General features: G+C 50.1%; 1 protein-coding gene across 3 annotated transcripts; it reads left to right on the forward strand.

The window, feature by feature from the left end:
• Positions 1–1,020: 1,020 nt before the first annotated feature.
• SMIM17 (small integral membrane protein 17) lies at positions 1,021–14,912 on the forward strand. Of its 3 annotated transcripts, none has more exons than XM_037053917.1 (4): positions 1,021–1,084; positions 8,041–8,291; positions 10,688–10,761; positions 13,411–14,912. In XM_037053917.1, exons 2-4 carry the CDS (start codon positions 8,129–8,131, stop codon positions 13,519–13,521), a joined length of 348 nt encoding a protein of 115 aa, XP_036909812.1. In that variant the 5' UTR covers positions 1,021–1,084; positions 8,041–8,128; the 3' UTR covers positions 13,522–14,912. The 3 variants fall into 3 exon arrangements, with proteins under 3 accessions (XP_036909812.1, XP_036909810.1, XP_036909813.1); XM_037053915.1 differs by lacking the exon at positions 1,021–1,084 and adding an exon at positions 1,474–1,561; XM_037053918.1 differs by lacking the exon at positions 1,021–1,084 and adding an exon at positions 1,474–1,561 and having other exon boundaries at positions 8,048–8,291.
• Positions 14,913–19,520: the final 4,608 nt, after the last annotated feature.

Genomic DNA, 19,520 nt, shown 5'->3' on the forward strand with positions numbered 1-19,520 from the left:
ACATTCAGTGCCTGATTCTTTTATGTGCCTTGGCTGAGGATCAAACCCTTAACTATGGCATATCAGGACGACGCTCCAACCAACTGAACTACCCGGCCAGGGCGGAATTCTAGATTTTCTTTGTGCATGCAAAAATAACAACAACAACAGCAATAATAAATAAAGTTGGTCCTACTCAGTGTACCACAGGGCACTCAGCTGCTCAGGCTCAAAGTCAAAAAGTCTTCCTTGAGCTCTCATACCCTCTCACCTCTCACACCCATCCATCAGTGAGTCTTCGCATCTCCATCTCCAAAGTATATGCAGAATCTGCCCCATGCTCACCATCTCTCTGCCACTACCCCATTCCCACCACCATCATTCTCATTCGGTTTATTGCAACACCCTCCTCAAGGGTCTTCTTCCCACTGTACCCATTGGCTCCCCTCAAGCAGTCTTCACACAGCAGTTCCAGTGATGCCTTGAAAATGTAAGTCGGGTTCTATCACACCCTTCCTTGGTACCCTTCCTTCCATGACTTCCCGGAGGGCCCGTGATAACACTCAAAGATGTTACTATGGCTCTCAGGACCATGGATGCCTCTCTTGTCTCATCCCCCCTCATTCCCTTTCTTGCCCAAATTCTCTGGACACACGGGCCAGGACAATACACCTGCTGCAATAATCAGGCAAAGGATTGATATCCAGAACATATAAATAAAACCTACAAATTGATAAGTAACCTCTACACAAAGTGGGGGGGGGTGGTCAACAGGACATTCCCAGAAGGGAAGAGAAATCTGGTCACCAAACATGTAAATTTTCTCCACCCCACCAGCAGAGCAGGAAAATGACGATATGATTACGTAAAAGGAAATCTTTCCTCCCTCATCTATGGCTTTATAAAAATAAAACAACATTTTTTGGTGTAGCCACCTTGAGAGCGATTTGGAGGTAGTCGCTGCACTGTGAACGTGAATAATAATAACAGCTGTTAGCTACTGAACAGTATACAGGTATCATTTAATTTTTTACCTTCGCAGCCATCCTGCGACGCAGTCAGCATAGTATTTGCCCCGAACAGAATCGGAGACTGAGGCGCAGAGGTGAGTGGCACACACCTAACCAAACACTAGCGACCAAGGGCAAAGCCAGCTTCTGACCCTCAGGGTCTCCGGGGGCTGCCTCCCCCCTGCCCAGCTCCTTCCTCCGCCCTCCCCCATCCCCACTCCGGTTGTGTGAAGTCGATGCATTATCCGGACGAAGACAAGAACACCCGAGCCTACCGGCAGGGTATGGACGGCTCATTCCACTGTGGCCGACCTCCTAGCAAGCAGAACCCCACATCCCACACCCCACGGCCCCGCGGGCGCTTCTCCGCTCCCCGCCTCCCACCCCGACACCGGCAGGCGCATGCTCCCCAGGGCCGGGGCTGGAGGCAGGGAGAAGGCCGCCCACCCGCTTCTCCCCGCTTCCCCCCACCCATCGCCAACCCCACCCCCGCCGCAGCCTCCGCGTCTGCGCAGCTGTCAGTCGCTGCTGCGCCAGCCCTGCAGTGCCAGGACAGGGTCCGGTTGGGGAGGGTGAGTCCTGGCAGGGACCCTGCGGGCGGAAGGGGGCGGGGAAATGGGGCTGGGGGCGCACGAGAAAGTGAACGCGCGTGAGAAAGTGAATGTGCGAGCGTGTGTGCGTGCGTGCGTGTGTGCTTGGAGTGAGGGGCCAGGGCCACCCCAGGAAGGCGGCTGCGGGGAGGGGTCTGTAGCCCATCCGGTGCGTGAAGGCTGGCTTGGGTCGGTGTCTTGGCCGAGGGCTGTCTGTCCACTGGCCAGTGGCTTGCCCCTGAGTTTAGGCCTTGGCGCAAGGAGGGCAGGATGTCCCCGCGTCTGTCTGCGCGCGCCTGCGGGTCGCTGCGCTCACTTGTACTCTGGTCTCCTGTGAGCTCCGAGTCTGCGGGCGCCCGCCGTGTGTGTCTGGGTACCTTCACCCCCCAATGGCTGGGCGCTCAGGGGCTGCAGGCAGACAGGGTTCTGCGCCCTGCCCAGCTCCCATTTAGGACTGTGGCTTTGACCAAGGGCCTGCTCGGTCGTCGGTACATTGGAATCATACGGTGTCTGCCGCGGAAAACCATTGTGCACGTTGGAGGAGCAGAAGGACGCGGAGCGCCGCGGCGTCCCCGGACCCTGCAGGACCCAGGGCCGCAGTGTTGCGATTACTGTTATTGTGGCGGCCGTCGTTGCCGCATGTCCGTCCTTTCTTCTCAGGGAGGGTTTGTTTGCTGTGTCACCGGGCACACAAGCTGTGGGTGTAAATTGCCTTGAACACGCACCCGGGTGTTCAAGGCCAATTCGTGGTTTCTTGGAGACTTGTCTGTGCTTCCAGCCTCCTCCCCCAACCTCCTTTATGCCCCCACCCCCCTGTGTCCTCCCCAGCCCACACTGACTTTGCAAATTGGCAGCCCAGGGTCCAGCGCAGCCCCACCACCTGTGCTGTTTGGCTCCCAGAGTGTCTTCCTTTTTTTTTTTTTTCAATCCTCATGAAAGAAAATGTTTATTGATTTTAGAGAGAGGAAGAAACATCTGTGTGAGAGAGAAACATGGATTGGCCGCCTGATTCAGAATCAAACCTGGACTTAACCTTTGGGGACAGTGCTCCAACTGAGCCGCAGAGCCAGTGTGAGCCTCTTCCTTTTAAATATTTGCCATAATCATTGGCATTTTAAAGTGCAGAAGGTGTCACTCCCAAAACACAGATTTCCATTGTTCTTGTGAGAAATGAGAGGTCAGGACACACTGGGCTCTATGTTTTCACATTGGCTGAGCTGAATGGGCAGCTTCTTCAGACTGGGAGCCCGATCTCTCCTTTGCTGCAATCCCCACTACTCCCTATGACCTCTCCCCAGACCAGGCATCCTTTGCCATTTGTGCAGATTTTCTTTGTAAGAGAGAAGTATTTGCCATGTGTACAGTCAGGACTTTATAAAAGACCCCACAATGGTGCTGACAGTTCAGCAGAACCAGGTTCAAACAGCACAACAAAATTCATGCAATGTGTAATTCCAAAAGCCAGCATTTATTTATGTGTGTATTGACACATACATGTGCAGCAAATCACAGGTGAAGTTACCTGAAATTTAAACAGTTTGTATTTTAGTTCACTGTTCTGTCTTCGTGGGGTCTAACATACATTGAGTGATGGGCAGGAAGTGTTCAATTCAGTCCAGGCAAAGCTCAGTGAATTTGCGCAAATGGCACCCCCCCCTCCTGGGGCCACCACTCAGATCAAGATACAGAACATCTCCAGGCCCTGGCTGGGCGGCTCAGTGGGTCAAAGCATCGTCCTGAGGCTCCAGGGTTGCAGTTTCGATCCCGGGTCAAGACACATACAAGAATCAACCCATGAATTAATAAATGAGTGGAATAACAAAGCCATCTGTCTTTCTCCTCCTCTCTCTAGAATCAATTTTTTAAAAGATTTTATTTATTTACTTTTAGAGAGTGGGGAAAGGGGAGAAAGAGACAGAGAGAAACATCCATGTGTGGTTGCCTCTTGCACACCCCATACTAGGGACCTGGCCTGCAACCCAGGCATGTGCCCTGACTGGGAATCGAATTGGCGACCCTTTGGTTCACAGCCCGCGCTCAATCAACGATCAATTTTAAAAATAAAATAATCATGTAATAAACCTCCAGTCCCACCAAAGCTCCCTATACCCCCCAAGCATGACCACTGTTCTGACTTCTATCAACATTGATTCATTTCACCTGTATCAGGCTTTGATTTTAATCAATACAATCACACACATATATACGTCTAGGTGTCTGGCCTTTTTCACTCAGCCCAATATATATATTTAAGTTTTTGCGTGTTGCTGCATGTATGTCCTGGTCCCTTTTATCCTGAGCAGTACTCCATTATAATAATAAACTGCGGTTTACTTCTCCATTCTCTGGCTTGGATAGAGACATCTGGGTTGTTGATGGTTTCTATATGACCATGAGTAGCTTTGACTATGAATGTGAGCAGTTTTGTGTGACGAGTACAGCTGATGGCAACATTCGTGGACAAGCGTGTGTGTGGACATCGTTCTCATGTTTCTCTTGGTTGAGGACCTAGGGGTGGAAGCACGGGCTGCTGGGGTGACCGCGTGTTCTGCTTTAGGAGATTTCACCACGTTGTTTCCCGAAGTGATTAAACCAATATACACACCCAACATGATGTGGAAACCGAGACATGAAAACAACCTGTATCCATCATCAAAAAAAAAACAAAAAACCAGATAGCCCTGGCTGGTGTGGTTCAGTGGATTGAGCACTGGCCTGAGAACCAAAGGGTCACTGGTTCGATTCCCAGTCAGGGCACATGCCTGGGTTGCACGCCAGGTCCCAGGTAGGGGGCGCACGAGAGGCAACCACACATTGATATTTCTCCCGCTCTTCCTCCCTTACCCTCTTTAAAATAAAAAAATAAAATCTTTAAAAAAAAAAGATAGACATTTTCTTAAATATATGTAAGGCCATTTACACCCTTTAAAATATCAATGAGAATTCCTTGATGTCATAGAATACTCAGTCCGTAATCAAATTTCCTTGATTATCTCTTTAATATTAATTTTAAAAAATTTATTGGTTTAGGGAGCGAGAAGAAAGGGGGGGAGAGAGAGAGAGAACTATCGATTTGTTCTTCTGCTTATTGATGCATTCATCGATTGATTCTTGTATGTGCTGTGACTGGAGATCAAACCTGCAACTTTGGTGTATCGGGGACGATGCTCTGATCAGCTGGGACACCTGCCCAGGACCCGCATTTTTTAAAAACATTGTGTTTCTTTGAATCAGACTCCAGACATGATCTCACAGGCATTTTTAAAGTTTACTTAATTTCATTTTTTAAATTCTTGCTTATCCTATTACAGTTGTTGGAAACAGGGAACAGACTCACAGGCATTTGATTGTTGAGTTGCTAACTTTTCTTTGAATCTAAAACACCTGCCTTGTGGTCTAAAAATATATTTTATTGATTATGCTATTATAATTGTCCCCCCCCCTTATTCCACTCCACCATGCATACCCCCTCCCACCCGCATTCCCCTGCTTTAGGTCATGTCCATTGGTTGTATATATAAGTTCTTTAGTGTCTGCATTTCCTATACTATTCTTAGCCTACCCCTATCTATTTTCTACCCACCATTTATGCTACTTATTCTCTGTACCTTTTCCCCTTCTCTCCTCCTCCCACTCCCCTGCTGATAACCCTCCATGTGATCTCCATTTCTGTGGTTCTGTTCATGTTCTATTGGCTTAGTTTGCTTTTGTTTTTGTTTTTAGGTTTGGTTGTTAATAGCTGTGAGTTTGTTGTCATCTTACTGTTCATATTTTTTATTTTTTCTTCAATAAGTCCCTTTAACATTTCATATAATAAGGGCTGGGTGATGATGAACTCCTTGAAGTTGACCTTATCTGAGAATCGCTTTATCTGCCCTTCCATTCTAAGTGAAAGCTTTGCTGGATAGAGCAATCATGGATGTAGGTCCTTGTCTTTCATGACTTGGAATATTTCTTTCCAGCCCCTTCTTGCCTACAAGGTTTCTTTTGAGAATCAGCTGACAGTCTAATGGGAACTTCTTTGTAGGTAATTGTCTCCTTTTCTCTTGCTGCTTCTAGTATTCTCTCCTTCATTTTCATCTTGGCTAATGTAATTATGATGTGCCTTGGTGTGTTCCTCCTTGGGTCCAACTTCTTTGGGACTCTGAGCTTCCTGGACTTCCTGGAAGTCTATTTCCTTTGCCTTATTGGGGAAGTTCTTTTTCATTATTTTTTCATATAAGTTTTCAGTTCCTTGCTGTTCCTCTTCTTCTCCTGGCACCCCTATGATTTGGATGTTGGAATGTTTAAAGTTGTCCTGGAGATTCCTAAGTGTCTGCTCAATTTTTAAAAAAATTCTTGTTTCTTCATTCTGTTCTGGTTGAATGTTTCTTTCTTCCTTCTGCTACAAACCCTTGGTTCGAGTCCCGGTTTCCTTCCTGTGACTGTTATTCCCTGTTCATTTTTCTTTATTTCACCTTTCATAGCCTTCATTTTTCCCCTCTATTTTGCAACCATATTCAACCAATTCTGTGAGCATCCTGATCACCAGTATTTTGAACTGTGCATCTGATAGGTTGGCTATCCCTTCATTGCTTAGTTGTATTTTTTCTGGAGTTTTGATCTGTTCTTTCATTTGGGCCGTTTTTTTTTTTTTTAATCTCAACAAGCCTGCTGTGAAGTAAGGGGCGGAGCCTTGGGTATTCACCAGGGTGGGGCAACCGATCTCACTGTGTTGTGACGCTGTATGTGGGGAGGGGTCTGAGATGGAACAGTGCTGCTGGCCCCACTCTCTGCTGGTTTTCAGTCACTTCCCTCACTGCCCACAATCAAATTGAGACCTTCTGGTGCTGATTCCTGGGTGGGTGGGTTTGTGTCCATTCTACGACCTTGTGGGTCTCTCCAATGAACTCTCCTGTGAGGCTGGGAATTTCTCCTACTGTCGCCTCAACCCCACAGGTGTTTTCAGTCAGAAGCTTTGAGGCTTTATTTCCCCATGCTGGGACCCTGGGTTGCATGGTCTATCTCACTCCCAAGTTGTTCCTCCTAGTTTATCTGCATGCAAATGTGGGACCTCCCTGTCTGATGGCTGCCTTGCTGGGCATCCTCTCCACCTAGGCTGCTGGTCTGTCCCTTTTACCAGTCTAGATAAATGTTTCTTTAACTCCTTGATTGTCAGACTTCCTTCCATACACTTCAATTTTCTGGCAGTTCTGGTTATTCTTTCTCTCTAAATTTGTTGTTGTTCATTTGGTTGTGTGAGGAGGCACAGTGTGTCTACCTATACTTCCATCTTGACCTGAAGTGTGCCTTGTGGTTTTTAAATGTAATTTAACAATTTTTTATTGGCATCAACCTAAGCAAGAAGAAAATGCTTAGAAGAGGGTTTGTGCATGTGTGTGTGTGTGTGTGTGTGTGTGTGTGTGTTGTTTGGTTTGTTTGCTTGTTGTTGTTTTTTTTTTTGCCAAGTGGATTTACTTCTTTTCTGAAAGAAATTGCTATAGCCCTGGCCATGTGGCTCAGTTGGTTAGAGTGTTGTCTCATGTACTAAAAAGGTTGTGGGTTTGATCCCCAGTTGGGGTGTGTACAGGAGGCGACTGATCAACATTTCTGTCTGTCTCCCTCTTCCCTCTCTGACTAATATCAATAAAAACATATTCTTGAGTAAGGACTTTAAAAATTACTATGCATGCCCTGACCAGTGTAGCTCAGTTCATCGGGCATTGTCTCACAGAGCAAAAGGTCCCGGGTTTGATTCCCAGTCAGGGCACATACCTGGGTTCGGTCTGTAGCTGGGACATGTGCGAGAGGCAGCCAGTGCTGATTCTCTCTCACATCAATGTTTTTCTCCTTCTCTTCCTCCCTTCTTCTCTCTCTAAGAATAAATAAAAACATCTTTGAAAAAAATTACTATTCATGAGGGCAGGCAGAGCGTTACACAATGCAAGCCCAGTAATACATACCATTCCAAGAACAAGAATATGAAACCCAAGTTTTTAGATTCTCAGGTAAAGGGTTTCTTAATCCTAAGTCATAACTCAGATAGCTTCTTGCAAACAACCTCCCGACTTTTGGTTGACAAGCTGTAGAATGGGAACGCTGAAGGATATTTGGTTTTAAATGAGACTTTTTAACCTGTACCTGGCAAATACTTTCTTTTTTTATTTATGACAACAAAGCAGAAAGTCTGGGCTACAGGAGGCTGGCACGAAGATGGGTAGTTTCCGCAGCCAGAGGGGTTCTGTATGCGACTCCTAACAACCCCAGACTCTATGCTTTGAGACATGGAACGAGTGTGTGTGTGTTTCTTCGTCTCCGGAAGCCTTACCATTTCATGGTTTGACACACTGTCTGTCTCTCCCCCACCAGAATGTCAGTCTCATGAGGTCAGGGAACTCCATTCCTATCAAGGCACCTAGAAATAGTGTCTGGGACATAGTGGCACTCTGCAAACATTTGTTGAATGACTAAGTGTCTGTCAGTCCCCAGGTTCCAAATCCTGTGCCTTGGGAACCCAAGAGCCCAGGACAGAAAGACAAGTCCGCCTTGGAAGCATCACCCCCTAGAGACATGAAGAGCCTCAGACCTGAGCAGCTGCGGGGGCTGCTGGAGCCCGAGAGGACCAAGACGCTGCTGCCTCGGGAGAGCAGGGCCTGGGAGAAGCGTGCCACCTTCCTCAAAGACTGGGTGGCAGTGAAGGTTGGGGCGTCCGTCTGTGACAGTGACCAGAAAGGTGAGGAGCAGGGGCCCCGTGGGAGGTGGCAGGAAAGTTAGTGGCCGAACCTGGGGAAGGTGAGATGCTCATCACTTCACTCATTTATTCCACACATTTTTAGGGAGCCTTGTGACAGTCAGCTTTTGCTGGGTAACAAGTCACCCCCAAAACGTAGTGGCCTCAGGGGCCAGCTGGTTGATAAGATGACTTTACACACATGCCTGGCTGGTTGGTGGGTGCTGACGGCAGGCTCCCTGTTCCCAGCAGCCCCGCCAAGGCTGATTCTCACAGGTGGTGGCCAGGCAGCAGATGGAAACCTCAGGTCCCAAGCACTCATCCAGCCTCTACTGGCAACCCTGCCGCTCTCGGGCCATTGGCCAAAAGAAGCCACCGGACCAAGGTCAACATCAGGGAGGGAGGAAACTGCCAAGAGTGTGAACACAGGGAGCAATGGGCAAGTTGGAGGCACAAACGTACCACAAGCACCTACTATCTGTTAGGCTCCAGGGGTCTAGCCATGAGCAAAATGGCCTTAGTGAGGCTCAGATTTGTTTAAACCTTACAAAAAAAAACCTTTGCTTGAGGATATAGTTGTTGATTTAGAGAGAAAGGAAGTGGGGGTAGAGAGAGGGGTGGACAAGTTGCCTCCCCCACACACCGGGCACAGGATGGAAACTGCAAGCTTTTGGTGCACAGTAGGGATGCTCTGTCCAACGGAGCCACCTGGCCAGGGCTGGAGCTCCGATTTTAGTGGAGGAAAGAGACAATAAAACAGTTACTAAATACAACCAGAGGATCGCAGTTCGATTCCCAGCCAGGGCACGTGCCTGGGTTGCAGGCCAGTTCCCAGCAGGGGACGCACAAGAGGCAACCATACATTGATATTTCTCTCCCTCTCTCCTTCCCTTCCCCTCTAAAGATAAATAAATAAAATATATTTTTTAGAAAGTTACTAAATACAAAGATAGATTAATCGAGAAGAGTTGCAAAGACAGGAAAACAGGGCGATGCACGGGGTGTACCGTGGGCAGGGAGGGTGACGGCACGACTCAGCTGTCCCCAGCGCTGCGGGGAGAGCGTGGGGCAGTCGGCACCCAACACGCAGCAACCTGCGGTGGCATGGAGTTTGCCCGTTGGAGGAGTCGCAGTGAGAGAAGGAGAGAGGAGCCACCGAAGGCAGAGCAGGGGCGGCCTGCAGCCCTGGGCAAGGAGTGTGCTGGGCGTTCTGGTATCTGACTACCAGGAATCCTGGGAAGGCTTTGCAGAGAAAGACGGGATCTTTCCAAAAAGTTTCTCTAACCGAGTGGTTCTGAACTGGGGGTGATGGCACACCGCACTGCCCTCCCCGGGAATGCGAGGGTGTCAGGAAACAATTTGGGTCGCCACCTCTGGGAAGATGAATGGTGGAGGCCAGGGGGGCTGCCCGACACCCTGCCGGGCGCGGGGCAGCCCCACCGCTAGGAGTCGGGCAGCAGGCAATGCCCACAGCGGGGTGGAGAGACCCGGTGTCGGGGGCACTTGAGAATGACTTGCAGGGTGAGGCCGGGAGGCCAGTTAGGAGCCCCCTGCAAACGTCTGGGAGACAAGTGACGTGGTCGGGCGTGGTGGTGGGGGGGACATGGGGTACGGGAGGGTCCTGAGGGCTTGCTGGTGGGGGGAGGGGAGGACAAAAGAGACACCAAGGATGAGTTCTGGATTTTGGGCCCAAACAGCAAGGCAAAGGGGGGGTGCCACTTGCTGAGGCGGGGACCCCTGAACGTCCCCCACAGCAGAATGGGGTTGGGCCTTCTGCCAGGGGCAGGGTCCTTTCTTCTTCCACAGCGTGGAGCAGGCCTGGAGCAGGGTCATGGATAATAGGGACCCCTGTTCCGCAGTGAGGAAGTGGTGTGGGCTCCTAGCTGGGCCCTGGCGGGGGGGGGGGAGTGGGTCTGACCCCCAGTTCTCACCAGCTTAGGGGCGAGGAGGATGTTGAAGTTCGATGTGGGGAGATTTCCCCACCGGCGGCTCGGAGCTGGGGAAGCCTCCATCACCTCGGTGTGGCTCTGTGGCTCTTTGCGCTGCTCCCTCACTCCATTTGGCTGGAGGCCTGTAGTTAAGGGACTCTTACCCAATGGCAGGTGAAGGAGCAGAGACTCAGGCTGCACAGCACTGTGGGGGACCCACTGAAAGGCTCCCAGGTCGTGAGGGACAGAAATGGGATCAGACCCCAGGTCTCCGGTTTTCTCTGCCCCACCTGAACCACATGGGCTCACTGTGTGTGCATGTGTGTGTGTGTGTGTGTGTGTGAGAGAGAGAGAGAGAGAGAGAAGCAGAAAAGCGATAGGGTGCCAGGTGGGAGCAACAGGTAGAGCCCCCCAGCTGGCCTGGTCACTCACGCACGACTCCTTTCTCCTCCCCTCCCCCACCCCACCCAGACCTGTCTTCTCAAGAGACCAGGCGTCCCCCAGAATGGAACTCGGTGGAAGAAGATGAGTCAGAGGAACCCAAGGTGAGCTGGAGTTCCCTCCTCTTTTACAAATGCCCCTCCCTCCAGAGGTCAGGGAGTCGTCACATTCCCTCCCTGCCGGTTCCCTGCTCACAGGAGTCTGTTCAGGGGTGTGAGCCCCAAGAGGTCGCTCATGGGAAACAGAATGTACTCCTGTGGTGGTCGGACATGGCGTGGAGGGGGTCCCTGTGGTGTGTGTAGCTCCACCAGCGTGCGCGCTCGACTCCTAGCTCACACACCCATCACGATTTACCCATTTGTTTATCTGTCCCCTCATTCACCCACCCAGACTTTTACTGTCTACTCATCCATAGATCCATTTATTCACCATCCACCATCTATTCACCCACTTATCCATCCATCCATTTGTCCATCTGTCTGTCCATTCATTCACCCATCCATCTGTCTGTCCATTTACTCATCCTCTGTCCATCCATCCATCTATCCACTCAGCCATCCATCTATCCATGCCTACTGAGTTTTAATCCAAATACTACGAGTGAAACCAAACAAAATTATCAAGCACATTCCTTTCGTTTAAAGACCTGATATTTGCCTGGGGGTGGGGGGTGGGTGGCACAGAAGCCATTAGTATGTGAAATCATAGCTGTGGTTCTTTAACGATTCATCCTGCACATTAGAAAAATCGCGTAACCAGTCTCAGCGGCGCATGAGTGGCCCACCTCCCAAGGACGTAGCCGAAACCCAGTTCCGAGTGGTGTGCACCAGAGAGGGGGCGGCGGGAAGCACGCGGTGACTGTGCAGAAATAAGCGCTGGTTACAGGAGGACGTTCACTCTGGCCAGGAGGCCTATGGGAGAATATTCCGAAGAAGGGAAACAACCCACCTGGGGTTTGGGGATGAGTAGGAATCTCCCAGGCAGAACAGGGGAGGGGACACACACACAAAGGCATGGCGGCAGGACAGCGCAAGACCCATCGCGGAGACACTGGAGTTAAGGGGGGAGCAGTGGGAGATGGGGGTGGGACCCTGGCCTGGCGAACATGGGTCATTCCTTCCGCAGCTATTTAGTGAGCAACTGCTATGTGCCGGGCAGTGTCCGAGGCACCAAGGGTGGGCTAGGAGTGGCTCCTGCCTCCCCAGGGCTCCAGTCCCAGACAGACAATATGCAAACGAAGTCACTGAGCTTACGCTGAGTGGCAGTCAGTGCTGTGGAGAAAAATAAAGCAGGCAGAAGGCTCAGGAGGACAGGGTGGGGTGGGCCGCTATTTCAAGAAGAGCACCTAGGGAAGTCCCCACAGAGGGGGAGATACGGGGGTAAAGACAGGATGGAGGTCGGGGGTGAGCCAGGCAGATTTCCGGGGGCAAGTGCTTCTGGGCAGAGGGGCAAACGCCCAGGCCCTGGGGCAGGAGCTTACCTGTCACCTGTGAGGGACAGTGAGGGAGGAGGACAGGGAGTAATGGAGACGCGGTCAGGGAGGTGACGGGGGTGGTGGGGGATGGATGACAGGGGGTTTGTGGACCGAAGTAAGGATCTAGTTCTTAGATGGTGGAAGTGGGAGCAGCCGGAGTGCTCTGGACGGAGGAGGGACACGTCCCCACGCACACTGTGACAGGACCCCTCTCGCTGCGTGGGGGTCTTCGGAGGGAGGTGAGGGTCACCGCAGCCCCTCTGGTGGCCGGTGTGGAAGGAAGCGGGGTGGGTGAGGCCGAGGGGGAGGTGTCGCGGCCACTCAGGGACCTCCAGGGAGGAAAACACAATGAGAGGAACGGTACAGATGAGAGCTGCCGCTTGCCTGGTACAAGCTGGAGGCGACTGGAGGCGCTTCTCATTGTTACCTCATTCGTTAGCTTGATGCTCGCTCGCTCATTACGAACTCCTGAGCCCTGTGAGGTAGTTACTGTGGTTTCCTGCCCTTTAAGGTAAGGAAACTAGGGCCTGTGACAGCGTTCATTCGTTCACTCATTCACCCCATCCTGCCTTGTTTAACCTGTTTTATTAAAAAATAAAACAGTGAGTGAGACTTTATATTGTGCTTTGGAATTTTCTTTTTTTTTTTTAAAGATTTTATTTATTTATCTATCTTTAGAGGGGAAGGAGAGAGGGAGAGAAACATCAATGTATGGTTGCCTTTTGTGCGTCCCCTGCTGGTAGTTAGCCTGCAAGGAACTGGCCTGCAACCCAGGCATGTGCCCTGACTGGGAATCGAACCGCGATCGTCTGGTTCGCAGGCCCGCGCTCAATCCGCTAAGTTACGCCAGCCAGGGCGGTTGGAATTTTCTTTTTTTAAAGATTTTATTTATTTTTAGAGAGAGGGGAAGGGAAGAGAAAGAGAGGGAGGGAAACATCAATGCATGGTTGCCTCGCACGTGCCCCCTACTGGGGACCTGACCCGCAACCCAGGCCTGTGCCCTGAGTGGGAATCAAACCGGTGACCCTTTGGTTCACAAGCTGGCCCTCAATCCACTGAGCCGCACCAGCCAGGGCCGCACTTTGGAATTTTAATCACATCTGATCTTTCCTCTTTGGGGGACGTAGGGATACTATGTGCTATATTTTATAATCTAGTCACTTGATTCAAACAGCTGTTCAGTCCGCACGCCGGTCCCACTATCCCGTTTTCCTGCAGGCGACAGTGGTGCCCCCCACTTTTCGTTCCTGTCCTGATGCTTTCTTCCCTCCTGTTTCAGGGCACCATGGACTGGCCAAGATCCCCCCAGCAAACCACCTTACTCCTGATCGTCTGCGTGCTCTTTCTGTTCCTCGTGTTGACAGGGATGCCCATGGCGTTCTACATGTAAGTCCTTCAGAAAGGGACGCCCGCGTCCGGAGAAGGAGCATCCTGGCGAAATACCAGGAGTGGGTGTTGAATCTTATCAAATGCCTTTCACACACCCATCGACACGGTTTTATTTTTTGTATTTAATCTTTTGGTGTGAGGTGTTTTGCATTGCTGTATTTCGTTGAACTTAAGACATCAGTGACTGTAAAATGTATAATTTTATACACCAACAGGGAAAGAAAGAAGTGCTATTTAATGGTAAGATGCCACCAAGTGGGAGATGCAGTGTGACTTCAGAGAAGGTAAAAAATGTAGCTTGAGAAATAGCAATCCCTTGACATTTAGAGAGAATTCACCAGTCAGTGCGTCAGGTCCTAGAGCTGTTGAGGGGATGATCCAACTAATCCTTGGGTGGCTTTCTCAGTTTCTTCCATGTTATCTGCTTATTAATCCTTTTTATTTACTAATTTTGACAATTTAGTCTTCTTTTATCTCCTAGGACAGTCTTCATTCCATTCAATTTTTCAGATTATCAGCTCCATTATTCATATTATTTTATAATAAACAAAATCTTATCTTTCTTTGGTTCTATCCTCTTTCTTCCTTTCAGCAGCTGTTTGCAGTTTACCCATCATTATTAGACTTGCCCAAAGGTTTTCAAGTTCATTATTATTTTTCTGAAAAACCAGTATTAGGATTTATGTGTGTCCATTATTTCTGTACCTTTGGTTTTCCTTTAATATGCATTGGGTTTATCCTTTATTTCTATTCCTTGTCTCTGTGTTTGAGTAAATTCATTTGTGTTCTCTTTGGACAGCATTACTTGCTATGATCCTATACTCAGTCATACAAATGTACTTAACCTATAGCCCTGGCCATCTTAAAGTCTGATCGTTTATGTTGCCTAAATATTAGATTATAGCGTTTCTAAAGAGTACTTTGAAATTTGGTAATTGGGTTTATTTAAAATTAGTTTTGTTTTCTTGATTTACCACACCGTGAACAGAGAATGTGGCCTATAATATATCTATCTGCTTTCCAAACATTTAGAAAAAGCTTTTACTGTGGCCTAAAACATGTCCAACATTTCTGTGTGTTTCATGGACACTTAAGAGGAAAATTCTGTCTGTAGAATTCAAAACTCTACATGTCTGTTAGTAAACTCAGTTTTATCAGTCATGTTGTTTGGGGTCAGGTGTTATGTAATTTTGGCCTATCTTATCTGTCAGAAACCAGTAAGGCTGTGTGAGCCCTGGCCCACGTGGTTCAGTTGGTTGGAGTGTCATCCCATACATCAGAAGGTGGCAGGTTCGATTCCCAGTCAGGGCACATAACTAGATTGCGGGTTTGATCCAGGTCACGGCACGTATGGGAGGCATCCAATCAATGTTTCTCTCTCTTTCCTCTCCCTTCCTCTCTCTCTAAAATTAATAAATGTATTTTTAAAAAAAATTTTAAAAAGGTGATGTGAAAATCTGTTAGCACAATTGTTTGTCAATATATTTTTATAATCTTTGCTTTATGTATTCATAAACTGTGTAACTTGATGCATATAAGTATAGCATTGTTATGCCTCTGCCAAATAAATAATATATGTACACACCATGCACAGTGCCTGGCACTTAGTAGGAACTCAATAAATGTTAGTGAAAACCTGATTCTGACTCCTTTGTCAAATAGAAAATGGTTGTCTTCCACCAATTTAATCCTTTTGCCTTAAATCTTAACTTGTCTGATAGTGGTTGATATTGCTGCCCTGATTTTTAAAGTTCCTCTGTGGGTGTAGACTCTGTCCTCTTATTTGAACAGGAGTTCCGGTAGCCTCTCCTGAGTTTGCTGGTGGAATTTGGGAGAAGTATCGGATCCTGTCTCTTCAGTCTTCTCTCGGGCTGATTGCATTCAACGAGCCACACCTGAGGAATATTCTTCTCAACTGTTACATTCCTTAGGATCTGATTGGTTGTAAATAGAGAAGCTCAATTCAAATGAGCTTAAGTCAGGGGTGTCAAACTCATTTTCACGGGGGGCCACATCAGCCTCGTGGTTGCTTTCCAAGGGCTGAATGTAATTTCAACTCCTTAATAGTTAAGGAGTAGTTACATTTATACAGTCCTAACTGTTAAGGAGTTGAAATTACATTCAGCCCTTGGAAAGTAACCACGAGGCTGATGCGGCCCCCGGTGAAAACAAGTCTGACACCCCTGGCTTAAATAAAGAGATGAATTATTCACTCACGTTGTGCTAAAGTTAGGGCTGAAATTGGCTTAATTTACAGCAGGTTCCTTCTCAGGGCCTTTCCTCTCCATGGATCCCCCAGCGCCTACCTTTTAGGGGTGACCTTTCTCTCTTCCACAAGGCTGGGGGTGGGGTGGCTGTCAGTGCCCCTATGCTCACCTTTGCCACGTGGCAAAGTGGGGGCCTGGAGGCAGATTCTGGTCATACACACCCCACCCCTATAGCTGCTCTGTGGCGGGGACCAGAGTCTTTCATCAGTGTTAAGGGAACAGCAGCTGCAAAGGCCCGAGACAAGAATGAGCTTAGGAGGAGCAGGTGGAGAATGGACGGTGGGTGGGTGAAACAGGAATGGAGGTGGGGGATGCACGTGGAGACCATCCTGGGGCCTCTGATGAGCTCGGACGGTGCCACAGTCCCAATAAAATGTGTGGGATACTGAAAGTAATCATGGCGCTAATAAAAACCACCTGAGCTGTAGTCGCTCCCTCGGGCTCTATCACGTGCCAGGAACACCGACTCATTGACGGTGGATGCAGCGACTACGCCCTTAAAGGTCTGTTTTTCACACAACAGCCAGAAAGACCCCGTGAAACCGTAATTAACGCCATTCAGCCCTGGCTAGTATTGCTCAGTGGATTGAGTGCCGGCCTGAGAAACAAAGGGTCGCCAGCTTGATTCCCAGTCAGGGCACAGGCCTGGCTTGCAGGCCAGTCCCCAGTAGGGGGCGCGAGAGGCAACCACACGTTGATGTTTCTCTCCCTCTCTCCCTTCGCTTCCCCTCTCTCTAAAAAATAAATAAATAAAATATTTTAAACTCCCCCCACCCCCCCAAAAAAACACTATTCAGCCCTGGCCAGGTGGCCGAGTCCAGGTGGCTGAGTTGGTTGGAGTGTCCTCCCTTACACTAAAAGTTTGCAGGTTCGATTCCCAGTCAGGGCACCTATCTAGGTTGTGGGTTCATTCCCTGGGGCAGGTGTGTCCCAGAGGCAACTGGTGGATGTTTCTCTCTCTCCCTCTCTCCCTCTCTCCCTCTCTCACGCTCTCTCACGCTCTCCCTCTCTCCCTGAGGATTTTTAAAATCCGCACCCACTTCAGCGGTAAAAGTCAAAGTCCTCACGGTGGCTGCCCGGCCCCACAGGGCCTGCCCTGGGTGTCATCCTTCCTGTCCCCTTCCCTCCACTCTGGCCTCACTGACCTCCTTGCCGCTCGCACAGCCTATCACGTGCCTGCCTCAGGACATTTGCACCGACTGTCCCTTCTGTCTGGAATGCTCTTCCCCCACAAGCTCACATGCTCTGCCACTCAGGTTTCTGCTCAAACGTGGTTACCTCCTTAGCCCTCCCCTGACCTCCCCCTGTGGGTCGCCATCTCCCTGTCTTCACAAGTATGCACCAATGCATTCTTGTCTAAGATCCTAACAGCCACTTCTGGCCCGGTGGCTCTCCCTGGGGAAACTGAGTCCTGGGAAGGCTGAGTTGGGGGAGGGAGTGTTCGGGCTGTGCTTCCCAGTAGCCCTTCCACACACCTTCACCAGCTTGTGGGCCCCCACGCACTTGAGGCTTCTCTGTCCCTTCTTGGAAAGGGATATGTCGGACCCACGGTAGCGTTTGTCTGTCGCATCTGGTGAACTCGGTGCAGGGGGACATGTGTCCAATATGGCCAATGTAAAAGCCACGGGTGGGGGGGAACGCCACGTGCCAATCCCTGTTCCTCGTTGCCTTCTCTGTATGTAACCCAGTTTCAAAGGCTCCGAAACCAGGATGTTGCCCAAACTCCTCCACGAGGGGGCGCCGCCTCTCCCACAGCCAGAGGGACCCAGGGCCGGCTCCTCACACACATCCTGCACCGCCCGCCCTGCAGACGCAGCCCTGCGCCTGCGCACTGGCATCAGGCCGGTTTCCGTACCCTTGGCGGGGCATCTGAGCGACGGCGCAGGCCCTTCCCACGGCCCTACCCACAGCCCTTCGGCCGTGGAGGGCTTTCCCCCGGTTGTACTCATTTCAGTCATTCATCCATTCACCCGGCATTCCCTGAACTCCTACTGTGTGCTGAGGCTGGTGCTGGGCGAGTTTGGATCCGAGGGAGGAGTCAGACTCTGGTCCATGGTCCCGAGGGAAATGTTAGGGATGGTACTGAGGATGTTCACCTATTATTCACATACCCGACCTATCAACTTTTATTTTATTTTATTTTTTAGAGAGAGAGGGGAAGGAAAGGGGAGAGGAAAACACTGATGTGAGAAACAAATTGGCTGCGCTCTGTAAGCAACCCGATTGGGAACACACGCACGTGCCCTGACTGGGAATCGAACCAGCAAGCTTTCAGTTTGCAGACCAAAGCCTAACCAACCGAGCCACACCATCTAGGGCCTTGACCTGTTAATTTATATCTCCTGAGGCTCCAGCTGGGCCGAGTCTGTGGAACAGGGAGGAAACAACTGTGTCGCCTCCACCCCTGAAAGACTCCGAGGCTGATGCTGGGATGTACAAATACTCATTCAGCGCCCCCAGCACTTCTGGAGGACCTACTATGTGCTGAGGCCCGGGCTCAACCAAGTTTGGGTCATAGGAAAGAACCACAATTGTGTGGTGTCTGACGGAGGGGCTTCAGTGCTGGTACTGAAGATGCTGGCCTACTACTATTCATTCATTTATCTGACCTATTAAATTTATATCTACTGAGAATAGGACCTATTGTGTGCTGAGACCTGGGATGGGCAATATCTGGGGGTACAGGGAGGAAGCAACTACCATATTTTACTGTATATAAAGTGCACTTTTTTGCTCAAATTTTTGAGGAAAAATATATTTTAATCTTTATTTTATATAATTATGTGCACACAATTATAATGTAGGTATAATGATTCCTATCACGGGCATAATAATCCTGTGTATAATGGGCACAAAACATGGGTGCACATTACACAATGGAGGGCATCGTACACAGCGAGTACAGTATGTCATCCCCGACCCTGAATGATTTCAAGGCTGGTGCTGGGATGTGCAACTGTTCGCTCAGTCACCCAGCACTTCTGGAGGAAATACTGTGTGCCAGGCCTGTCCCGCAGACGCTGGAAGTAAACGAGCCACTCTCTCTCCTCCCAGGCCCTCACCAAAGAGGTCGAACCTTTCATGAATGTATTGAGCAAAGGCCTGCTCCATCATGAAATCAACAATCACAAGGCCAGCCAGAGACCCACAGATACCTATTCGGGTCTGCTTGGGTGGGTGACGTGTATAACTGAGAAGGTTGGTGGGGAGGAAGGGTCAGGGAGTCCAGCAGATGTAGGGCGCAGTCCCAGCCTTATGACATCCTCCCTGTGTGACCCTGGGCGAGTCACCAAGCTTCTCTGAGCCTCGGAGTCCTCACAGGCAGCACAGGGCAGAGACGGCATCCACCCCCCGTCCACGAGGTGGGAAACCGGGTGTAAACACGCTCGGCACAGTGGCCGGTCCTGGAGGCCCCATTAACCCTCAGCTCTTATTCTGTTGGTCCTCGGAGGTTTTTGCAGGGTCACTACTGCTAAGGGGCTTCTCGTTCCCGGGCGAGTGCAGGTTTCCAGGCAGGTGTGGCGGCTGGGCAGTGCTGTCCGCGAACAGGCTGCGCTGGTGGGGCTTCCTGTCGGTGCGCGCCCTCTGGTGGCGGATGAGGGCAGAGGAGAAGCTGAAGGCCCTGCCACAGCCGCAGCACTCGTAGGGCCGCTCCCCGGTGTGCACGAGCCGGTGCTGTGCCAGGTGCGCGGGGCGCACGAAGGCCTTGCCGCAGTCAGGACACGCGGGCGGC

This window comes from Sturnira hondurensis, unplaced genomic scaffold (genome assembly GCF_014824575.4).
Source record: "Sturnira hondurensis isolate 20B ecotype Veracruz unplaced genomic scaffold, ASM1482457v3 Scaffold0008151, whole genome shotgun sequence".
Classification (NCBI taxonomy): domain Eukaryota; kingdom Metazoa; phylum Chordata; class Mammalia; order Chiroptera; family Phyllostomidae; genus Sturnira; species Sturnira hondurensis.